At 33.1% G+C, this 18,227-nt stretch overlaps 4 protein-coding genes and 1 non-coding gene across 6 annotated transcripts; 2 read left to right on the top strand and 3 right to left on the bottom strand.

The window, feature by feature from the left end:
• Positions 1–9: 9 nt before the first annotated feature.
• LOC136341023 (thiamin pyrophosphokinase 1) lies at positions 10–11,854 on the top strand. 2 transcript variants are annotated; one of them, XM_066285590.1, is made up of 5 exons: positions 10–2,451; positions 10,344–10,519; positions 10,579–10,829; positions 10,898–11,162; positions 11,252–11,854. In XM_066285590.1, the coding sequence occupies exons 2-5, from the start codon at positions 10,369–10,371 to the stop codon at positions 11,374–11,376; spliced, it is 792 nt and encodes a 263-aa protein (XP_066141687.1). In that variant the 5' UTR covers positions 10–2,451; positions 10,344–10,368; the 3' UTR covers positions 11,377–11,854. The 2 variants fall into 2 exon arrangements, with proteins under 2 accessions (XP_066141687.1, XP_066141686.1); XM_066285589.1 differs by lacking the exon at positions 10–2,451 and adding an exon at positions 9,389–9,842.
• On the top strand, positions 3,709–3,780 carry TRNAD-GUC (transfer RNA aspartic acid (anticodon GUC)). The gene has a single exon. It is a non-coding gene; the product is annotated as a tRNA-Asp (tRNA).
• betaCOP (coatomer subunit beta) lies at positions 4,158–8,924 on the bottom strand. The gene is made up of 15 exons (XM_066285579.1): positions 8,679–8,924; positions 8,237–8,570; positions 7,722–7,998; positions 7,240–7,497; positions 7,035–7,182; positions 6,745–6,956; positions 6,548–6,661; positions 6,199–6,365; positions 5,867–6,063; positions 5,625–5,810; positions 5,268–5,444; positions 4,967–5,175; positions 4,730–4,915; positions 4,438–4,680; positions 4,158–4,386 (listed from the first exon to the last, which is right to left on the bottom strand). Exons 1-15 carry the CDS (start codon positions 8,767–8,769, stop codon positions 4,306–4,308), a joined length of 2,880 nt encoding a protein of 959 aa, XP_066141676.1. The 5' UTR covers positions 8,770–8,924; the 3' UTR covers positions 4,158–4,305.
• Positions 11,855–12,133: 279 nt separating the features above from the next.
• Positions 12,134–15,002, bottom strand: LOC136341013 (trans-Golgi network integral membrane protein 1-like). Its single transcript, XM_066285576.1, has 4 exons — positions 13,546–15,002; positions 13,244–13,437; positions 12,736–12,899; positions 12,134–12,634 (listed from the first exon to the last, which is right to left on the bottom strand). The coding sequence occupies exons 1-4, from the start codon at positions 14,571–14,573 to the stop codon at positions 12,482–12,484; spliced, it is 1,539 nt and encodes a 512-aa protein (XP_066141673.1). The 5' UTR covers positions 14,574–15,002; the 3' UTR covers positions 12,134–12,481.
• Positions 15,003–15,830: 828 nt separating this feature from the next.
• LOC136341014 (CAAX prenyl protease 1 homolog) lies at positions 15,831–18,180 on the bottom strand. Its single transcript, XM_066285577.1, has 2 exons — positions 17,722–18,180; positions 15,831–17,237 (listed from the first exon to the last, which is right to left on the bottom strand). The coding sequence occupies exons 1-2, from the start codon at positions 17,830–17,832 to the stop codon at positions 16,026–16,028; spliced, it is 1,323 nt and encodes a 440-aa protein (XP_066141674.1). The 5' UTR covers positions 17,833–18,180; the 3' UTR covers positions 15,831–16,025.
• Positions 18,181–18,227: the final 47 nt, after the last annotated feature.

The following is an 18,227-nucleotide window of genomic DNA, read 5'->3' as shown; positions in this document are numbered from 1 at the left end:
TTCAATGGCGAACATAAAAAATAAAGTAACATTATTCATACAGGGTGTCAATTTGAAAACTTCCCACCCCAATTATCTCGAAACCGTATCAAGTTTTTAAAAATCGCAGAAAAACGTTAATTTTATTATCGAGTGGGAACAATTTTTATATAAAATTAACCACACCTTTCTCAACCCTCCACCTTGCAGAGCCATTCTCTCAAATGTTTCATTTGACTCTACGGGGTAGAGTAGTGCGGTAAAAGGGGATAAGTGACACGCAATTTTAAAGGGCTTTTTATTCCCCACATTGCAGTACTTTATTTGTTATATTCAACTGTTGCGTTCTCAATTTAGGTGTCTGATCATTCTAAAATAATTTTTAATTGGTGTTTTGATAGCGTTGAACTACGATTTTTTTAAAGTCAAACATGTCTTATCATTAGGAAACTGTTGTAATGAATCGATTTACCATCAAAAGGAAAGACGCATTAATCTCTGAGGTAAATGTTTATCGATTTAATAAATTTCCTCGGTCCTCGGAAGGAAATGTTTCAGTAGGATATGAATGTTTTATTGTTTAATTTTGTTAGCAATGGAACGCCATTTCGACAAATTTTGTCATTACCTTGCCCGGATTGCGCTCGGTTGGGAAGGAGTCGCATGATCGATGAAAGATGTACTTGAAAGGAGCTCTTATTGAAATTAATTAAAAATTTCTGTGACTGAAAAAAAGCCATAGGCAGACGTAACATGGGACAGTGCAGTGTGTGCTCTGCCTAAAATAAATAAATAGTAACTGAAATCTCTCTTCTCAGTGACTGCTGAGCGACAGTTTTTGTTGCAGGATTCCAAACGAATCATAATTCCAAAAGATTTATTTGCGGTAAATGATCGGCGTTTGGTGATGCACCTGTGAATTGGCCGGCTCGACCACCAGACTTGACACTCTGTGATTTTTTTTTATGGGGTGCCTTGAAATCAAAAGTTTATGCATCTTCAGTTCATACGCGACAAGAATTGGAGGCAACAATAATTCATGAAGTGGAATTATTGAAGAATACCCCTGAAATATTGTTTAGAGTACAATGTAATTTCTTAAAAAGGATGAACTTATGCATACAGGAAAATGGTAAACACTTTGAACATTTGTTATGATAGCAGATTAAATGAAAAAAAATTAAACCAACAATTTACATAAGTTAATTTAATTAATTAGTAAGTGTTATTCTCGCTTGTTGTTTCTTTGTTAGCACCTAATTTAATCTCGCTTAATTTTATTTTCTGCGTTGGTGATCACCCTAGATGGTTTTCGTCACCCTTTATATGTCCTTCACCAAGTGTATACACGCTGTATATTATTTCGTCTCCCATATCGTTTCCATGGTTAGGCCGATGAGCTGTGTGCTCGCAAAAAAAGCGTGAAGTTATTTAAACCTTCGAAGGGTGTCGTATCGTTGTTTTCATTCGTCTTATGACTCGTACCGGTATCGATTCTTAGATAATTCAGCCGAGTGGTAGAAGGACAAAAAAAGAAATTCGAAATACGGAGACAAATTAATTTTTGCGATTTTTCCACGTTAAAAATGAAGGTTCGAAAAGTGCCTTTCCGGGGCTCCACGACCTGAATTGTAGTATCCGGGATCAACATAGATTCAAGAGTTTTAATTGTAATATACGAAATAAAGTTTAATGTTCTTGCATTTCAGGTGTCAACTATGTGCGCCCCTGGTTTGACCCGAAATTATTTTTCAATTTTAATTAGTCTTTTTTCAATTAATATTGTGCTCGAAAAAATTTTCGAATTCTTTTTCGACACAGTTATCTTTGCAATAGGAAATATATTTTTTACTTCATCGGGATATGTTTGCCGTCTTGACTTCGAAACTTCTCACATTTTGCTAAATCTGGAAACGTCGCACGTGTCGTTTCTACGGCCGATCAGCTGTACCATAACAAAAGGCAGGTAGTACCGATATCACTTCGTAGGTGATTCATTTGAATGTTAGCAAGTTATATCACAGCAATTTGCTTAATAATTAAATAATAAGAAACTGCGTAGTGTTTACTACCATCTAGAACTTGCGATTAGAAAACGTATTACCCCTAATTGCGATTTAATATTAAGTTCATAATGTTCTGGAAGCCTTATGCATGGTCAGCATATATTTTAATATAAATAGGGAAAAACGTAGATTTAAGGATGATAATATTTGTAACCGTATTGTTAGTTACATTTTGTGTTGTTTCCTGTAAAATAAATTTTTAAAAAAATAGTTTGGCTGAACCTCAAACTTAACTAGCACGACGATGAGCAAGACGTTCATAACTCGCGCTCCATTAATGATCGGGAAAATCGGGTTTTCTTTGGTTCTAAAGATTTTTAAGGTTCGCCGTTAGTATATCCAAGACTTAGAGAGTAAAAGTTGATGTTGCTGACGTAATTATGGCCCGCGCTTTTGGTGCTTAGGGGTGAGTTCTGAGTTTTTGTTCGCAGTTAAATTTTGTCAGGTCAATGAGAATGGATTTTGGCTTTTTCGAAGGTACTTAAGACAACCTTTAGACGATATCATTCTTCGGAACAGGAATGATATCGTAACTTGAGCTGTTTCGAACCTTAGGGTTTTTTTTCGTATTTCAAATCTCAACTTCGTACGCCTCTGGCCCCAATCGAAAGTAACTCGAAACTCTGCCTGTTTTGACGATTTTTTTCAACAATGAACGTTGAGTTCTTCACTGGAATTAATATTGAATTTTTTTTGTGTGTTCGTGTTTCCACTGTGTAGTGTTCTCTTTCGTGTCGAAATTAATTCGAAATTCTAGCCGTTTTTTTCCGTAATGAATATTAAATTTTTTTGTGCATTCGCTCTTAACTGTGAGTTAAATCCAAAACGTATCTGTGACTCACATTCAAATTAGGATTTCTTGCATTAAAAACTTTCGCTGTTCTCGCGCATTTTCCTTGCTCCTCGTTCTTTGCTGAATCGCAAATACCATTTTTAAAATTACTCACAATAACACACGAATTATCGCAATAAATTTTAACTGATTTGAATGCCTATTAACGTCCACCAGTGCCACAGATAAATAAATTATAGTTTCTATGGTAGATAATATCAAAATTCATCGAAACGGCATTCCATTGCAAAAAAAATAAGCAAAAAAAATCATTTTTTACATAGATGTTTCTTTTCGAAGACCGATTAAATTATTAGATTGATAAACATTTGTTTTAATGATTAATATATCTTTTCTTTGGATACTGAGATTTATTATAACAAATTTATAATAATAAGATATGTTTGAAAGACACGTAACTTGATAACGAAACAGTCGAACGTAATAAATAAGGGTACCAAATTGTAGCAGGTGAAAAGCCTTTTAAAATGATGTATCACTTAATTCTCTTCATCTTTAAGATATTTAAGAGGGTGGCACTGTGCAATAGAGGGTTGAAAGAATTGTGAATGTTATATTTCAGTGAATTTTATAGAAAATTTGTCTCCCTCGATAACAAACTTGATATTTCCGACGAATTTTTAAAAACTTATTCCGTTTAGAGGCAATAGTAGTGGGAAGTTTTCAATTTAACACCCTACATATGTACATGATTCATCTAAGTGGATAATCTTGTTAAATTTTATGTACATTATGTTTTTATTTGAATTTCTTATCGTTTAAATAGTGTCTGTATATTAATGACACGAAATAGGCGTTCGAAAATACAAGTCTTCGGTAGTATAGTGGTAAGTATCCCCGCCTGTCACGCGGGAGACCCGGGTTCGATTCCCGGCCGGAGAGTTTCTTTTTGAAAAAAAATTATATATATATATATATATATATATCGCTATATAACATTTTTATAGAAAAATTGCAAAGAATAGCAAAATTGGAGAAGGCCTTGTACCAACAAATAAGGTTGCAAGAAATAATTTTTTCCTCCTTTGGCACTTATTCAAAATGTTAATGCTCACAAAAATACAGGGTGTCAACATTTTATGTAAAATACAAACATTACGCATACCTGCGAAGGCTGCTTGAAAAGTCACCTTGCACACTCAAGTGTATAAAGAACGGCAATTTTCAGGTTGTATTTAATTTCAGGACCTAGACCATCTAGATAAATAAGGATCTAGTATTAGTCAAATTACCGGTAAGGTCAAAATAAAACGAAACAGTTTAAATAGCTATATTTTTTATTTACATACAGATTTTGCTTACCACCTTAATGAAACAATTGAAATATTAATAATTCTAATTAGAATAATATATAGTTGAATAACATAATACCGTAATCACGGCAAGCAAAATTTAAAATATATTTATTTACGCGGCAACAACTTTATTAGTTTGATGAGTGGCCTTTTGACTGCTATTAATTTTATCCCCCAAACTTAAAGCCATCCCCTAAAACAAAACCAGTTAAACCGAAAAATTAACCAGAATTGTGATTATTACCTGACTCTTAGCCCGTATTCTAATATGCCCCTGAACAGGAGATTCGGGTTTATTAAAAGGTTTCTCAATGCTCAAGTTTGCTAAGGCATCTTCACCGAAAATAGATTTAGCATACATATTTGCTGCCATGAAACCACATTGCCCCGAAAGAGCCTTTTCCGGAGTTAAACACTTCATGTTAGTACTTTTGATCAGATTTTTTAGGTATTCATTCAAATCGGTAAGTTGGGTGTTTACGGTGACCTGAGATGATTAATTTCAATGATTAAAATTCTTAACTTGGAAAATGTACCTTATTTTCCCATTCGAACTCGGCCCACATTCTCATAAATTCAGTATCATTGCAATTTGCAGGGACAATGTAATCCATAATATCAATATGAATATCATTAAGGACCACAACGTTTCTGTCTGAAGCTGCTCCGGTCACGTCATAGACAATGTTACCAAATATTATGCCATTTTCAGTTGAAGCTACCTAAGGGTATAAAACCTCTAAATCCCGAAGAAAATTACAAACGCACAGTACCTTGACGTTGGCCTTAATATTGCAAAAGTCTTTAGGAGCCAAAACTACAGGCTGAGGCTTCTCAACTAGTTTTAGATCGCCCAAAGTTGCCAATTCTAAAGTGCAATTTTGCAGAGTATCATTGGTTTGGTTGACTATTAGAACGTCCAATACGATATCATATTGATTGACATGCACGTAGGCTTCGGCATAGACGGGATCGGAAAATCCTAAACATTATTAAATTCATGTTATTAAACCTCCAGTAAAAGAACTCGTATCGCTAATATTATTATCAAAGAAGAGGTTGTTTATTACTTACCAGTAAGTTGTGTGACTTTATTTAATTTATTAGTGCTTAAAGCATCTGTAGCTCCGGTTCTTCCTCCCACAAGCGCTTGAGAAAGTGAGGTTTCAAATACATTCTCACCCAGCTCACCGCCTTTATCAGTTTCAAGTTGCAGGAAGTTAATTGGATCGTCGGTTTGAATTTTAGTCCCTTAGAAACATATTTTATTACTCAAAATATGAATTTTTAAAATATCGTAAATGAAAGTCTTAAGACCCCAAACACTATACCATTAATTCGTCTCTAAAAATCTGCTTTACCATTTTGCATCACAATCAGAATTTACAAAAGAATACGATAACTTTTTGCAATAGTTGTATGTCCACTTACCGGTTTTCTCTTTGGCTTTCTGATTAGTTGCCTCTTCCAACTCTTTAGCGCACAACATATCTTTAAGAGCCTTTCTGCTGTATTCCGTGAAAATCTCAATAATGGTTGGTGATCTCTCTGAAATTACGCGCAAACAAAACAGAATGTGATCCCGATCGTCGTTTGTAATGGGTTTTGTAGTTAAACCTGAAAAATTGACGTAATAGAGCAGTGAATAAGTTTAGGACAATATAATCTATCACCTGACTGTCCCAAATGAATCACCCCGCTCATAATCAACATAACTTCAGCATCAAATCTGTTACGCTGGTCCAATGAAGCCAAATTACCGTAACGCAGAGCTAATTTGGTTAAAGTCGAGGCTATAGCCGCACCGATAAAGAATTCACCATCAACCAAGTATTGACGCAAAGGAGGGCGTTTTTCCTTTGTAGATTTCCTGTTAAGATGTTTTGTAGAAGTAAGAACTTTCAGCTTTATCAGAAGGATACTTTTTGTAGACTTCAAAAAATATATTTGCCAGATAAGTTTATTAACATGGTAAAAATTGAGCCGTAAACAGGATACAACTTACTTAACAGAACTGAAAGCAGACTGAGTTGCATAAGTTCCATCTGATGTTACCAAAGTAGTCACTACGGGACCAGTGTTTGCGTTTTGAGATTTGTTTTCATCGACGTCGCCCTGTTTAAGGCGATATTCTGCAGCTACTAAAGATCCCTCACCTAGTGCCAGAGTGACCTAGGAAAAGGAATATTACAGGTTATAATAAGAATTAGTTTTAATTATAAACAGTGCCAAATAATGGCGAAAACCATAAGCAGAATCAAACTACTGACCAAACGAAACATATGAAGAGGATTTTAGTAATCTTGAAAACGATTCATTAACAATAGTTTATTTTGTAATTACATAAAACACACCTCTTTTATTACTGTTTCTATATCAGGAATAGAAATAGCGTACTCCCCTAGAATCCACAAAGCGGCTCTATGTATTTTTGCCCCCTTAATATCCTTAAATGACTCGAGAAGTTTCTGAAAAAATTAATTGTGTTCCTTAGCCAACACAGTGCAAAATTTCAAGATAATAATTGCAATTTTAAGTTTCTGTTAAATACCTCAATAATTAATGGTCTTAGATTTTCGAATTTCTGTATGGCCTCTCTGATAAACACCAAAACATCAACAGCAGCTAATTCATTAGTGTCTGAAAGAAATTCTACCAAAACAGGAATGACTGTTGGGGCAACGTCTGGGAATTTAATACAGCATGTGTGAAGCGTTCTTACAAGAAGTTGTCTATATTTCCCAGTGTCTTCTTGTTCAGAATCTGCATAGGAATTTTTAATTTTTAGAGTTTTAGTTTTTGTCCTTTATTGAGCATATTCTAATTATCTTCCAAACTTACCTAAAGTTTTGGAAATCTCCTTTTTCAAGAACAATACCATTTCTTCAATATTTCTAGAATTCACCAAATCCATAGCCAAATTCAGAGTTTTTCTTCTGACTTCTAAATCTGGACTTGATAAGACCCTTAAAATATCCATTACAAGATCCTTAAAAAATCAAACAAAATTTACATTTGAATCAAATTATTTAATGAAACTTTTTACCTGCAGCACTCTATTATAACTTGGATGTTCTCCAAGACCAACCAACTTATCCAAGACAATTAGCTTGACATTATTGTCACTTTCTTTGACTATTAAATCAATATAACATGAAGCAGCTGCCCTGATGGCAGTAGGAGCACTCGACAGTGTAATCAAAGTACCTGCAGCTTCATATCTAACAGCAGCACTTGTTGAATTTAATAGGTTGTAAATGCAACGGATAAATCTTGATCTTTCAGAAGGATTGGTGTGGCAAACCTAATTTAAAATCGTTAGGTAAACAAGCAATAAAAAGTAGATTTTATGAAAATGTTTAGCTTTGATTTAATAAAATGAAAAATTAGTCTAAATTATCAATGGTATTCACTTTGAATAGGAAATTTATGTATATGTATATATAAAGTTGGATAAAGTGGAGATTTTTGAATAGTTAATACAAATTTCACTGCCTCAAAGCTCATAATCGTCATTAAAAAACGAACCTTATAAATTAGCTCAACAATAACCAACTGCAAAATATCCCCAAATGAAGTAACTTGATCTAAACAAGAGCTCAGATAGGATAGAGCCCTATCTTGGTCAGCATGTAGCAGCATTAAAAATGCATTCCTTTTGCAAGACATATCTTGCTCTCCATCCAAGTAATGGGAAATCAATTCAGGGGCGTCAGGAATTAAAAATTCAAAGTTACGATAAATTGTGAATATTGCCAACACGGCGTTTCGCCTGACATAACTGTGTCTATGTTCCAAACAGGCTCTGAAATAAGAGAATTTATCTTGAAAATTCCACAGAAAATGTAATTGGAAATAAATGTAAGGTATATAATATGTATACATTAATGTAACAATATAATAATGTATTATTAAGTATCATGTTGAGGTACTGCAATAATATGTTATATTGATAACACATTCATTAAATTGGCTATTTCTATAGGTTCCTGGTTTACTGTAATTATAATTAATCCAAATAACAAAAAATTACTGTCCCTTACCTTATTGATGGCATAAGTGGCTCCAACAATTCGGGTTCCTTAAGTTTGCATAAAAATCTCAAGGTAGACCCTCTCAAAAACTCATTAGGATGTTGCAAATCTTTACGATAAGCATCGCAAACTAGAATCATTTCCTGTAATAGTTTGCCATCTGGGGTTGTTTTAGGGACAATTTCCCAGAAGATTAAAAGAAGTTTTTTAGCAGAGTGATCTTGCAGAGGTAATAAGTACCGGATAATGATCATAAGAAAACCAGGAGGTAGCCTTTCTCCTGCTAGTATCATGCGAATAGTTTTTTTAAGGGCTTCAATTTTTTGATCCGTATCACCCTTTTCTGTGAAGTAATAATCCAGTATGTGATATTAGAGAAATGTCAGTTTGTTTCAAAGGTAGCAAATCGTTTTATTACTTATTCTGCATATTAATATAATAGTTTTCTTACCTAAATCGCTTTTTAAATGCATTTCATTGAATGGTTCGGTGTCTGACGAGACATTTAACAAAGTATAACATGGTTGTTCTACGTTCGTCATGGTAGAGCCTCTTATGGGGACCTAAACACTGATTTTCCCTTAAGTCTCTAATTTACGAATTTCTCAAAGTATTAAATTTTCTTTTAAAATTTTTAAATACTCAGCAATAAATAAAAACTTAGTACGTGTAAAGTTTTTTGTCATTTTAAGAAACGTCACATGCAAATGCACTTCTTGTCACTAATGACATATGAAAAGGTCTGCGTAGGTCTGACGTCATTCAGAGTGCTCAGTTACTAAAAAACATCTTAATATTAATATGATTTGTGTATATATTTAAGTGTCTAAATTATATTTATTAATCAATATAATTATGTGATATATGACGAAATAAGTATAGCCAGCTAGAAAAAAATCAGCTCTAAATTGCATAAAGAATTTAGATTATTTAGAAAAACAACCACAAACACCTACGACGGAAAAAATTTGAACGGCAAAATGACTCTAGAAGTATAACACTGTAATTTTTTCACAAATGTTCACTGTATTCGGAAATGGCCATAAAATTGAGAACGTTTAACATTAGACGTATAATTAACATGCCTAATAGCTTTGTTTGAAATTGTGAGCACGTGCTGCCTCATGATCTTTTGACATTTGACATTTTCATTAAATTTTAATGTTATAAAAGCAAAGCTATCAATAAAGCGTGAAGTTTGATTGGTCGAAATTATCAACCTAATTTAAATTCTTAACATTCATTGGTGGATGTCTGTAGTCAAGGATATTATGACAACATATGAGATATTTTATTTTTGTTTACAACTTAAAAGGACTTTTAACCTTAACCTCATTCCATATTCTTCAAACTGTACGAAGGCGAAGAAAGTGTCTTCAGGGAAAATGAAAGCTATTTTCTAGCATATATGTTTTATAAACATTATCCGATATTGTAGTCAAGACTAAGTACCCTCTAAGTTTGTTGTGGTTTAAGGTCTTATTTAAAAATAAGGAGTATTCATTTCAATTGAGTTCATATTGAAGCAGTTAAGGATAGTGTATTTACTATTTTTTATCCAATTATTAGAAAAATAGTAATATTTTAACCAAAACATAGTTTACTGAGTTTCATGGTAAGTGATCATTTGTATACTTTTAATTGTATTGTAATTTCCTAATTTTATCATAAAGTTACATTATATTATAAGTGGATCACACAACCTCTTCAAATTCATGTGGTTTTTTCTAAAGAGAAGATATTAAACATTAATCTCTTTGTTAGTACTTGATGCAGTATCAAAAAAGTTCTAAAACTAGTGGAAAGTTCTATTATTTAATTTATTACAAACACATATTTTCATCTTAGGTACTTATTGGTACTTAAATGAAATTGGCACCTATCTACAAATTTATTAAAATGTTAATGGTTGTCACACGGTTTGTTGTTGACCACAGAACTAAGACCAAGATTGAATGTGGCCAGCAGAATAACATTTCTGCCTGACAATGGGTCACTTTATTGTTGTGCTCATCATATGCTTGGCACTTAATCTTGCATTCATAAAAATATGCACTTTATTATTGCATTGACCATATTACTTTCCAATTAATCACATAACAATTCTTTGTTGCAGTTTTAACTGTCTATTTAAAACAATAATGAGTAAAATTGAAAAGAATTGTACAACCTGGACTCCCTGTGAAGATATTTTTGAAAACTTCAGAAGTAAAGATTATGCCATTATGGTGCTTAACTGCCAACTTAACTTGAATGTTGACCATAGATATTTAGTTAATTTGTGGACCCATGGTGAGTTAAAAACTTTTTGGCAAAGCGCATAATATATTAAAAATATATCTATTCCAAAGCAAAAATTCGGGTTACTGTGGATGGTGGGACGAGTAGGTGGTTAAACTGGCTGCAAGCCCATGAATGTGAAGATTCCTACATATTTTCTCCAAATTTAATAACTGGGGATTTGGATTCTTTATCTGAAGAAGTTCTTGATTATTTTGTTGAAAGAAACTCTAAAATAATCAAAACGCCCAATCAACATGAGACTGATTTTACTAAAGCTCTTAAAGAAATGCATACGCATTGCCAAAACGAGGGCATTGAGGTAATAATAGTAGAATCATTTTATCTCCTCAGAAATTATTAATTTTCTGTCTGGGCATTTTTTTTTAGATAGACATGGTGTTTGTTTTAGGAGACACCTCTGGACGTTTTGACCAAATTATCGCCAATATAAACACTATGTATAAGGCGCTATCTTTTATGTCAACAATTAAAATTTTCCAGATTGCCACAAATTCTTTAACTTTCCTTTTATCACCTGGAAATCACAGGATAAGTATTCCAAAAACATTACGAGACAAAGAGGGATGGTGTGCTTTAATTCCTTTAGGAGCTCCTTGTATAGCTAGCACAACTGGGTTAAAATGGAATTTAGGTAAGACCTGGCTGAATTTCCAAGGTTTCTACACTGATGTAGGTTATTGCTTCATTGTCTCAACTTTGCACTTCGTTTTCTCTTTTAAGATAAAACACAACTAGAATTTGGAGGTATGGTAAGTACTTCAAACACCTACAGTGATGAAGCATTTGCTACAATCAGTACCGATGGGTTTCTTACATGGTCCATGGGAATTGAGGCGATTTTATAGCAAAAAATGATATCTAACTTTTAGTAGTCATGGTAAGGGTTAATCAGGGTGTGTATAGAGTATAGATACCTATGGAAGTCAAACAGTAAAAAATAGGTTTTTTATGATTAGTTACTTGCTTAAAGTGACCCTGGTAATATTGAAGCATTTTATGGAAGAAAAATTTTAGGAAACTGATTTTTGTTTTATTTTTTTTTTACTCAGGTTTTTATGCAAATTGTGCCTTTTGCCAATATGCATGCTTAAAAATTCTTGTAGAAAACATTACGGATCCGCAAGATTAATATAGTGTAGATAGTTATACGCAGGTAGTTCAAGTAGGACAAACAATAGACTTTTAAGTTATCAATAAATTGTTCTTATTTTTCCATTTTATACATAAGTAATAGAGGTTTTTCTCTTTATCATTGTTACAGACTGTGATGTATAATGTTTATAATATTGTTGAAGAAAAAATAAATTGGTTTATTATACATTATTTCTTAAATTTTTTTCAAATATACGGACCGCCTTAACTACCTACCTGGTCATTTACGATATGATTTGGAAAACAAAATATTACATATAACAAAATTATTTGTTATACGTAAATATATTATGTTACAAAGGTTATATTTATTATAGTCAGATCGCTTCTGCAATAATGCTTCTCAATACTCGTTCAAATACACACGGGTGATAAAAAGATGATAATTTTATTTTTAGTCTTCATGATCAGCATCTCGTACCTGCTAATCTTAAAAATGAAATGCCTGGAAATGTTTGTTTTTTTTATTAAATACATTACTACAAGTATATCACAAAAATTGGTATATGTATATACACATTATGAGGTTATTTGCAGTATTAAGTTTTGTAAAAGAAAATGTGATATATTTCTTTTTTAAATGAAAAACAATATTATTGTTCTAACAAGAAACTATAATTTGCAAACATCTGGAAATTATTTAAATTATTATAAGGTGGTGGATTTAACGCTTTAGTTACTATAATTCGATGGGTAGGTAAACCCAAACAAGTAACTACTTAAGATATATATACACTGAAAGGCAATTTAATTTTCCGCCAAACATTGCATAATAGATTATTTGAAGTCCAAAAATTCTTAATAAATCACGTTACTAGTGTTTTTTGTACACGACGATGACATAGCTTCTTCTAGATTACTATCCAATTTGTGGTAGTTAGCCGAATTCGGCCGTCGAACGTTCCTTCCATTTCGTTTGCCTCTTTTTCCTTCGAGAAGAAGAGCAAGAACCTTAAAAAAATAGCCCTATGTTAACATTTTTTTTAACATCAAGAATACTATTTTAACTTAATTATTGAATACACATAACTTGACAACCGCGTTACTCATACCTTTTGCCTGTTATGATACCCAACATATCCAACAATAACTAAGCACATGAGTACAGTGAAATAGGAGAAGAAATAGGAATCGCCGTCCATATCATCGTCGACAATATTGACGCTACTCGCTGGTTCATCTGCATCCAGAGTATTGGGTTTTGGTTTTTTAGGTTCTAAAAGGCAAAATTTTACAGATATTTGTACGCTCAACTTGAAAAATTCGCAACACGCACCTGGCTTTCATTCAACATAACTATCAGTAAGTAAATATACCTAATATAAATAACTATTACCCAAGTGAACAAATTTAACAAGGAATTGGAGCTTATTTTTTTTGTATGTAATTCAACACTTAGATAAGTTTGTTAATTTTGCAAAAAAAAATGGTGATAAAACTTTGTAAACATATATTTTTTACATTCTTTGAAATATAAAAATTCCATTATAAAACCATCACAAAATGTTACAGAAAAACTCCTGAAGAGTTGGGAAAAATGTTAATATACACAATCCTTACCAGTCTGGTGAGAATGAATAGATTGGACATTTTCTTCTTGTTTTGCAGTTTCTGATTCATCACCAATTATACCAGGGTCAGCTTCATCTTTTTCATTATCATTATCTAGAGAAATGTCTCCTTGGTTTTCCCTATTATTGTTATTATCTGACTCTACCGCAGTTTTATCAGCATTTGACAAATCTTTGGCAGGACTGAAAAAAAATAAAATAAAATATAGTAAGATATCCTGATTAACTGACTGATAAATATGTAAGTAACTATATAATGCTATCATGTCAACATAACTGTCTAATGCTTACCTATTTAGGGATTTTTCATCTTGAAGAACCTCAGTTTTACCAATAGGTTTGATCTCAGGTTTAATGCTTGATATAACAGCCACATTCTCCACAGATGCCTCAGTTATATCATTCTTATTCTCAATTTTGCCCTCATCAATGCTTAATTTATTGTCTTGACTTTTATTTGCCAATACTCCATTAACACTTTCCCCCTGAGTGGATTTCTCATTTGCTTTATCTGTTAATGGTTGTTGCTCATCTTTCATATGGCCTAAACTTTTTTTATTTGTATACTTTTGTTTTGATTTCTGAAATCCTGCTTGAGAAACCACAGACAATGGACTATCATCATCTCCCACCTTAGATTCAACTTTAGGAGCAGTTGCTTGATCTTCAGATACTTTCAGCAAAGGGTCTTTATTCTCTTCTTTGGTTTGATAATTGGATTTTTTCAATGAAGATTTAGAGTCCGCAAGAAATTTGGGTACATCAAAAGTGGCAAAGAAATAGGCAACATTACAAGTATCTATAGACATGTTTAAAGACTGATTAATAAGAGATTTCGATGTATCTATACAAGAAAATAAACAAATGGTTTCTTCTAAATAAGCTGAAAGATCCTTCTTGGTTGATAAGGCTGAAAAATGGGATGAAAAACTTTTATTGCCGATACATATATCTTGTAAGGAGTGTTTGCTGCTCATAATAGTATCAACAAAGGACTTAGACAAGACATATTGTTTCCCAACACTTGTGAGAAATGAATCGATACTCTCATATAATAAACGACATGGCACATAGTCCTTGTCCGGAATGATTGGTTTTGCATTTTCTATGGCAGTCCAATTACTACACGAGGAGATAAATATCTCACTTAAAGTTTCTCGTAAAGTAGTGTTTTCTACTTGAGGGAATTTTGCAACCAACGCTTGAAACAATGTCTTTGATGTCAATTCTCTGTTTCCTATAGCAACACTGAATGTACATTTTGGTAGAATATATAAAATTAATACAATAGTCCATGTCTTGGCGTTTGACAGAAGCATTTTACTGAAACTGAGTCCTAACAACGTGCTATAATCTCGAGCCTAAACCCATAGGTCAGTCTTACAATGCCACAACACACTAAGCAAGTTTAGTTTCACTGATGCAAAAGGAAAATTTCTTTACTATCACATTAAACACGACACTTTTTTATTATTGGAATTTCTAACAAAGAATACGGTTTCCAATATGAGAACTTTGTGTACACTACACTGCTTGAGAACTGAGCTACTATTTTAAAAATTTTTGAGTTGAGTGGATTTTTTTTTGCTAATACAAGAAACAACAGTAACACAATGACACAACAATGACAATAAGTCACAATGACACATGACGTCACGGACAATTCTAATTTTCTGGATACAAGATCTTAGCAGCAATATTTCTCGTATCTCACTCTGATTTGTAGGAAAAATGAAAGAAAAGATCCCCATATTCACACTGAACGTATCGATTGTCATTGAAAAGCAACACTAAAAAAAAACATCTAGAGAGCGCGATTTAAACAGAACGTTACTGCGTTTGACGTAAATTCCCGTATATACCGTAAGATCTCTTGTATGTAATTTTTTTGTTTAGCTACGAGGAGGAAGCATAACTTTCTTTAACGCTGTGATCCAATTATATTATGTCCGATAACATTCCAATTATATTTTTGTCCTAAATATAAAATTCTAATAAAAATCGATCTAACGCGATAGAAACCAGGCCAACACGTGTCGAAACGTTAAGTGTTTTAACATAAATATTTATTTGTTTGTTTCTCCGAAGTCACGACAAAAACACATATGAAGACCAATAAAAACTGAAGTCGTGTTTTATCTGCTCTCACATTGAGTGCAAGCTCTAACCGATTATCACTTTAAATGGTCTACACATGCGATAAACTGTAGTGACACATTCATAGAACATTATTTGAGGGTAATAAAGAAGGAAATAGGAAATACAGGGTGCCAGTAATTAAACGACATAATTCATTGGCATGTGATCTTGATTTGCCAGCGAATACGGGCGAGATTATAGTCAACTTAAATCCAAGTGATCGCCTGTCAAAACAATAATATTTGCGTCATCAACACATACAACGCTTCCGATTGGGCCAATGGTAATAAGAGTGTTCCTGGTGCCACATAAAAAGTAATGGTACGTTATCGACCATCTACTTATTGCGTGTACAATAGGAGACTACTTGGAAATAGTTTTACTATAATCGGGACATAAAATACTACTCAAAACACTCGGACATACAAAAACTAATGTACAAATACAATTATTTTATTTGCGTATTGTATGAAGTACTACTTACCAACAGGAAATAAATAATTCCTAAATAACTCAATAGGAATATGTGACCTAGGCTCTTCATATACAGTGTTTAGATCTTGACAAACAGATAGTAACTTACAAAGTACATGCCAAAACAACCAATCAATCGTTAGATAGTTTCCAGAGCCTTATTTATTCTTAATCTCAAACTTCTTGACCCCTTCCCTCAGAACTTCAATCCTCTGTAGTAACGGGGGATGCGAGTAGTGCCATGCAGAGTACAGCCAGTCATGCACAGGGAAGCCAGAGTTATCTTTGTTAAGTTTGACCAAAGCTTTTTCAAGTGGTTTTCCCTTATTTAATTGAACAGCGAAATCGTCGGCCTCAAATTCGAACTTTCTTGACAGGACAGTCATGAAGAAAGAGATTATTGTGTTGTAGGGCATCGTTACATATTGAAGTACTACAAACATCCCTACTAGAACTGGCTTGGTTTTGTAGAATCCCAAGGCAGTGTAAAGTTTTGGAGCCTTAAATGTAGCTGCAAATATTGCAAAAAGCAGGAACAAGTTGACCTGAACAAGTATCAGGTTTTTTATAGTGTGGCTTCGACTCCAGTGTCCAAGTTCGTGCGAAAGTACTGCTAATATTTCTTCGTCTTTGCAGCCGCTCCCATCATCTTTAGCCAATAGGGTATCAAAAAGAACTATCCTCTTAGATTTGAACAGGCCATAAAAGTAGGCATTGCTGTGTGAAGATCTTTTTGACCCTTCAACTACATAAAGCTGGGTTAATGGAAACTTAAGACTCGATGCTAGCGCTTCAATTTCAGTTCGAAGTTCGCCATCAGGCAATGGCGTGTATTTGTCAAACAATGGCGCAATCAGAGCGGGGTAAATTGTTAGTAAGATTAAAGTATTGACCCCAACTACAACCCACAGCCAAATAAAAAAGTAATCGCCTCCATTTTTAACCACAACAATTACTATTGAGGCAATCGTACTGGAGATTACTTCAAACACCACAAACTGCTTTATTTTATCCCAGGCGAAAAACCCAGCTGTTTGCTTATTAAACCCGAACTTTTCTTCTAACACAAAAGTGTAATAAATCGAGAAGGGAAGATCTATTATCGTATTTATAAGTTGCAGAAGAGTCAGCCAAATGCAACTTGTTGATACTTCGTCTGAGAACGGATTAATGGATACGGTGTAGTTCCATATAATGGCAAAGAAATTGGAGTAGAGCATTAGAATATTGATAATGTTTGACTGAAATTCTTTCACAAAGCCATATTTCAACTTGGCAATACTGTAGTGTCTAGCCTTTGTGTATTCTTCAGTTTTCATTATTCCTTTGAGTTGTTCTGGAATGTCTACTGCATTTACAGCAACTTTATACTGAAATAAACAAGATCATGTACAAACTGTAAGATTTTTAAAGAGATTTGTTCAATTAAGAATCAGTTAAAATAAAAAAAGAAAAGTTTAATGGACATGAAGGGCAGGTGCAAAGTATAGAAATTATTTTTGACTTGATAATAGAGACATTAGCTTAGAGCAAGGACTAAACAATAGAAGTTCTTGTAATCTTTTCACAATCATATTTTATATATACACAGTTCAGTAATCCAATGTGCCAAAATAGGGGCTAATTAAGCAAAGGGCCAATAAACCTTACCAGGAATTGCCAAACAGGTAAGACCCCACAACAGAAAAATAATGAAGATATGCACAAAGACAACATAACACCGCCAATGGCATTTACCAATCTCTTTACTCAAATAGTCAGTTTTGTATTCAAGTTAATAAAAATGAACTATCTTATTAAACTTAATGGTACTTATATGCTAAAACCAATTCTCTCCAGCAATTGTGAACTTACCTGTCTTATAGATAAATAGGTGTCCCAAATATAATGTCCTGATAATAGGATTACAATCAAGTTTTTAATGCACTGATCATCCAGTTTATCTATGTAAGGTAGAAAACTCATTTTAACTTGAAGGGATCTGATTCAAATATACTAGAAACTATTGTAAAAGCTGCAACGAGAAATCTAAAGCAATATAAGGACTTTTTAAGGGTATTTCCGTATAGAGTTCTTATCAAAAACTAAAGTCAAGTTAGAATAAGTTAAAAAATAAATAATTAAAACTCTAACCAAATTTTTCTTCTTCTCCTTTTCTTTGACAATTAATATTTTTAATGGTAAATCTTTTTTCTTTTTGAATAACGCTTTACAGCATACTACTGCAACGAATCAAAATTTGTCATCGTGTAATACACCCGATTAGTTTAAAATTGCTATTAAATCGAAAAATTGAATAGAACCTTGGCTTATGTAGATTTACCGAAAGGTTGCAACTTATCTCACTTTAATATCATGCA

Source organism: Euwallacea fornicatus, chromosome 9, assembly GCF_040115645.1.
Source record: "Euwallacea fornicatus isolate EFF26 chromosome 9, ASM4011564v1, whole genome shotgun sequence".
Taxonomy (NCBI): domain Eukaryota; kingdom Metazoa; phylum Arthropoda; class Insecta; order Coleoptera; family Curculionidae; genus Euwallacea; species Euwallacea fornicatus.
The sequence above is the reverse complement of the archived record's forward strand: the minus strand, read 5'-3'. Positions and strand labels throughout refer to the sequence as shown.

Bases quoted from the DNA above. Each gene is read 5' to 3' on its own strand.
- betaCOP (XM_066285579.1), bottom strand. From the start codon at position 8,769: ATGACGAACGTAGAACAACCATGTTATACTTTGTTAAATGTCTCGTCA. The intron at 6,366-6,547 runs GTGTGTTTTATG...TCCTTTTCCTAG, and splicing joins TAGAAACAGTAATAAAAGAG to GTCACTCTGGCACTAGGTGA. The intron at 5,811-5,866 runs GTGATAGATTAT...TCAATTTTTCAG, and splicing joins GATTCATTTGGGACAGTCAG to GTTTAACTACAAAACCCATT.
- LOC136341023 (XM_066285590.1), top strand. From the start codon at position 10,369: ATGAGTAAAATTGAAAAGAATTGTACAACCTGGACTCCCTGTGAAGAT. The intron at 10,520-10,578 runs GTGAGTTAAAAA...TCTATTCCAAAG, and splicing joins AGTTAATTTGTGGACCCATG to CAAAAATTCGGGTTACTGTG. The intron at 11,163-11,251 runs GTAAGACCTGGC...TTCTCTTTTAAG, and splicing joins TGGGTTAAAATGGAATTTAG to ATAAAACACAACTAGAATTT.
- LOC136341013 (XM_066285576.1), bottom strand. From the start codon at position 14,573: ATGCTTCTGTCAAACGCCAAGACATGGACTATTGTATTAATTTTATAT. The intron at 12,900-13,243 runs GTAAGGATTGTG...TTTGCCTTTTAG, and splicing joins TATTCATTCTCACCAGACTG to AACCTAAAAAACCAAAACCC. The intron at 12,635-12,735 runs GTATGAGTAACG...TATTTTTTTAAG, and splicing joins GGTATCATAACAGGCAAAAG to GTTCTTGCTCTTCTTCTCGA.
- LOC136341014 (XM_066285577.1), bottom strand. From the start codon at position 17,832: ATGAGTTTTCTACCTTACATAGATAAACTGGATGATCAGTGCATTAAA. The intron at 17,238-17,721 runs GTAAGTTCACAA...TGTTTATTTCAG, and splicing joins CCTATTTATCTATAAGACAG to TATAAAGTTGCTGTAAATGC.